Source organism: Physeter macrocephalus, chromosome 12 (genome assembly GCF_002837175.3).
Source record: "Physeter macrocephalus isolate SW-GA chromosome 12, ASM283717v5, whole genome shotgun sequence".
In the NCBI taxonomy this organism is placed as follows: domain Eukaryota; kingdom Metazoa; phylum Chordata; class Mammalia; order Artiodactyla; family Physeteridae; genus Physeter; species Physeter macrocephalus.
In genome coordinates this window covers 36408662-36411228 of record NC_041225.1, presented here as the reverse complement: position 1 = coordinate 36411228, position 2567 = coordinate 36408662, and the positions used below count along the sequence as shown (strand labels likewise).

General features: G+C 42.2%; 1 protein-coding gene across 1 annotated transcript in view; it reads left to right on the top strand.

Annotated features, from left to right (window-relative positions):
- The window catches only part of NBAS (NBAS subunit of NRZ tethering complex), a 357350-nt gene that overhangs the window by 93601 nt on the left and 261182 nt on the right, over positions 1–2567 (top strand). Inside the window, exons 18-19 of the mRNA XM_024119119.3 lie at positions 1426–1566; positions 1830–1908. Of these exons, the coding sequence (XP_023974887.1) occupies positions 1426–1566; positions 1830–1908 (220 nt within the window). The remainder of the gene's footprint in view (positions 1–1425; positions 1567–1829; positions 1909–2567) is intronic.

Here is a 2567-nt window from a genome sequence, read left to right as displayed (position 1 = left end):
TTGTTCCTTCATCTGGTACATAGCCCTCTGCCTTTTCATCTTGTCTGTCTTTCTGTGAATGTGGTTTTTGTTCCACAGGCTGCAGGATTGTAGTTCTTCTTGCTTCTGCTGTCTGCCCTCTGGTGGATGAGGCTATCTAAGAGGCTTGTGCAAGTTTCCTGATGGGAGGGACTGGTGGTTGGTAGAGCTGGGTGTTGCTCTGGTGGGCAGAGCTCAGTAAAACTTTAATCTGCCTGTCTGCTGATGGGTGGGGCTGGGTTCCCTCCCTGTTGGTTGTTTGGCCTGAGGCGACCCAACACTGGAACCTACCTGGGCTCTTGGGTGGGGCTAATGGTGGACTCTGGGAGGGCTCCCGCCAAGGAGTACTTTCCAGAACTTCTGCTGCCAGTGTCCTTGTCCCCACGGTATGCCGCAGCCATCCCCTGCCTCTGCAGGAGACCCTCCAACACTAGCAGGTAGGTCTGGTTCAGTCTCTTATGGGGTCACTGCCCCTTCCCCTGGGTCCCGATGCGCACACTACTTTGTGTGTGCCCTCCAAGAGTGGAGTCTCTGTTTCCCCCAGCCCTGTTGAAGTCTTGCAGTCAAATCCCACTAGCCTTCAAAGTCTGATTCTCTAGGGATTCCCCCTCCTGTTGCCAGACCCCCAGGTTGGGAAGCCTGACCCTGGGAGGGGCTCAGAACCTTCACTCCAGTGGGTGGACTTCTGTGGTATAAATGTTCTCCAGTTTGTGAGTCACCCACCCAGTGGTCATGGGATTTGATTTTATTGTGATTGTGCCCCTCCTGCCATCTCATTGTGGCTTCTCCTTTGTCTTTGGATGTGGGGTATCTTTTTTGGTGAGTTCCAGTGTCTTTCTGTCGATGCTTGTTCAGCAGTTTGTTGTGATTCCGGTGCTCTCGCAAGAGGGAGTCACCTCATAAACTTTTAAGCACCCTACCAATGTCAGTTAATAACAGTAATAAAGTTATTTGACAAGGGCTGCTGTTCGTCAAACATTTGGAACTTTTGGGGGGATGTAAATGTGATAGTGTATTTGATAAGTAATTTAAATAAGACTGACATTCATTACCATTTTAAGACCTTAAGTAGAAGTGATTCACATTGTAAACTCTGGGCAACGTTTTCTTCATAGGCTGTTTCACATTGGGTGACTATAACCTCCCATGTTTTCTTAAGCAGTTTTCATTTTCTTGATATTCACAGTTTCTACATGTGATGATTACTGATGACTTTTTGCCCATCCTATGGACATAAATGAAAGAATCGCTTTGCTTGTAATAAATAGCAAAAGCTTTCTTTCAAATAATTGCTTGTTTCTGTTTCTGCAGAAACCAATGTAATAAAATCAAAATAGGAGAAGGTACTTCTTCACTACATGAAATTTAAAAAAATACACAGATTTGGGTTTTCTTTTTTTCTCACAGATTTACACTACTTGGTGAAATGGACATTGACAGTATGTCCTACGAGGAGCTTTCCCCACCTGATGAAGAGCCTGCTGAGAAGAAGAAGGAGAAGGAGCTCAGGAAGAGACAAGAACTACTTAAATTAGTGAACTTTTCAAAGTAAATGATTTATTACTGTTCATTTGGTAATTTCTTTAAAATAACTAGTAATCTAAGTGTGTTCTTTACTAGTGACGACTGCTGTACATTATTTCGTCAAGTTAAATCAAGTGCATTTAGTATTGTTTTACCCTTGTGCTTTTGTGTACTGTTCCATGAATTTGAGGCATAATGGAATATTGATCATTTTCATTCTATTTTAGATCTTAGAGAAATGTGCTTGTAGGTAAATATAAGTGGCCTAATACAGTTGTTCAAAACAGGTTAACACTGGAACAAAAGGAGCTTTGCCGCTGTAGATTGAAATTATTAACCTACTTAGATCGACTCGCAACCTATGAGGTAAGGAGTAGTTTTTTTTTTTTTTTTTTTTTTAACATCTTTATTGGAGTATAACTGTTTTACAATAGTGTGTTAGTTTCTCCTTTACAACAAAGTGAATCAGTTATACATATACATATGTTCCCATATCTCTTCCCTCTTGCGTCTCCCACCCTCCCTATCCCACCCCTCTCATGGTCACAAAGCACAGAGGTGATCTCCCTGTGCTATGCGGCAGCTTCCCACTAGCTATCTAATTTACATTTGGTAGTGCATATATGTCCCTGCCACTCTCTCACTTCGTCACAGCTTACCCTTCCCCCTCCCCACGTCCTCAAGTCCATGCTCTAGTAGGTCTGTGTTTTATTCCCATCCTACCACTAATCTCTTCATGACATTTTTTTTCTTAGATTACATATATATGTGTTAGCATACGGTATTTGTTTTCCTCCTTCTGACTTACTTCACTGTGTATGACAGACTCCAGATCTATCCACCTCATTACAAATAACTCAGTTTCATTTCTTTTTATGGCTGAGTAATATTCCATTGTATATATGTGCCACATCTTCTTTATCCATTCATCTGTTGATGGACAGTTAGGTTGCTTCCATGTCCTGGCTATTGTAAATAGAGCTGCAATGAACATTGGGGTGCATGTGTCTTTTTGAATTATGGTT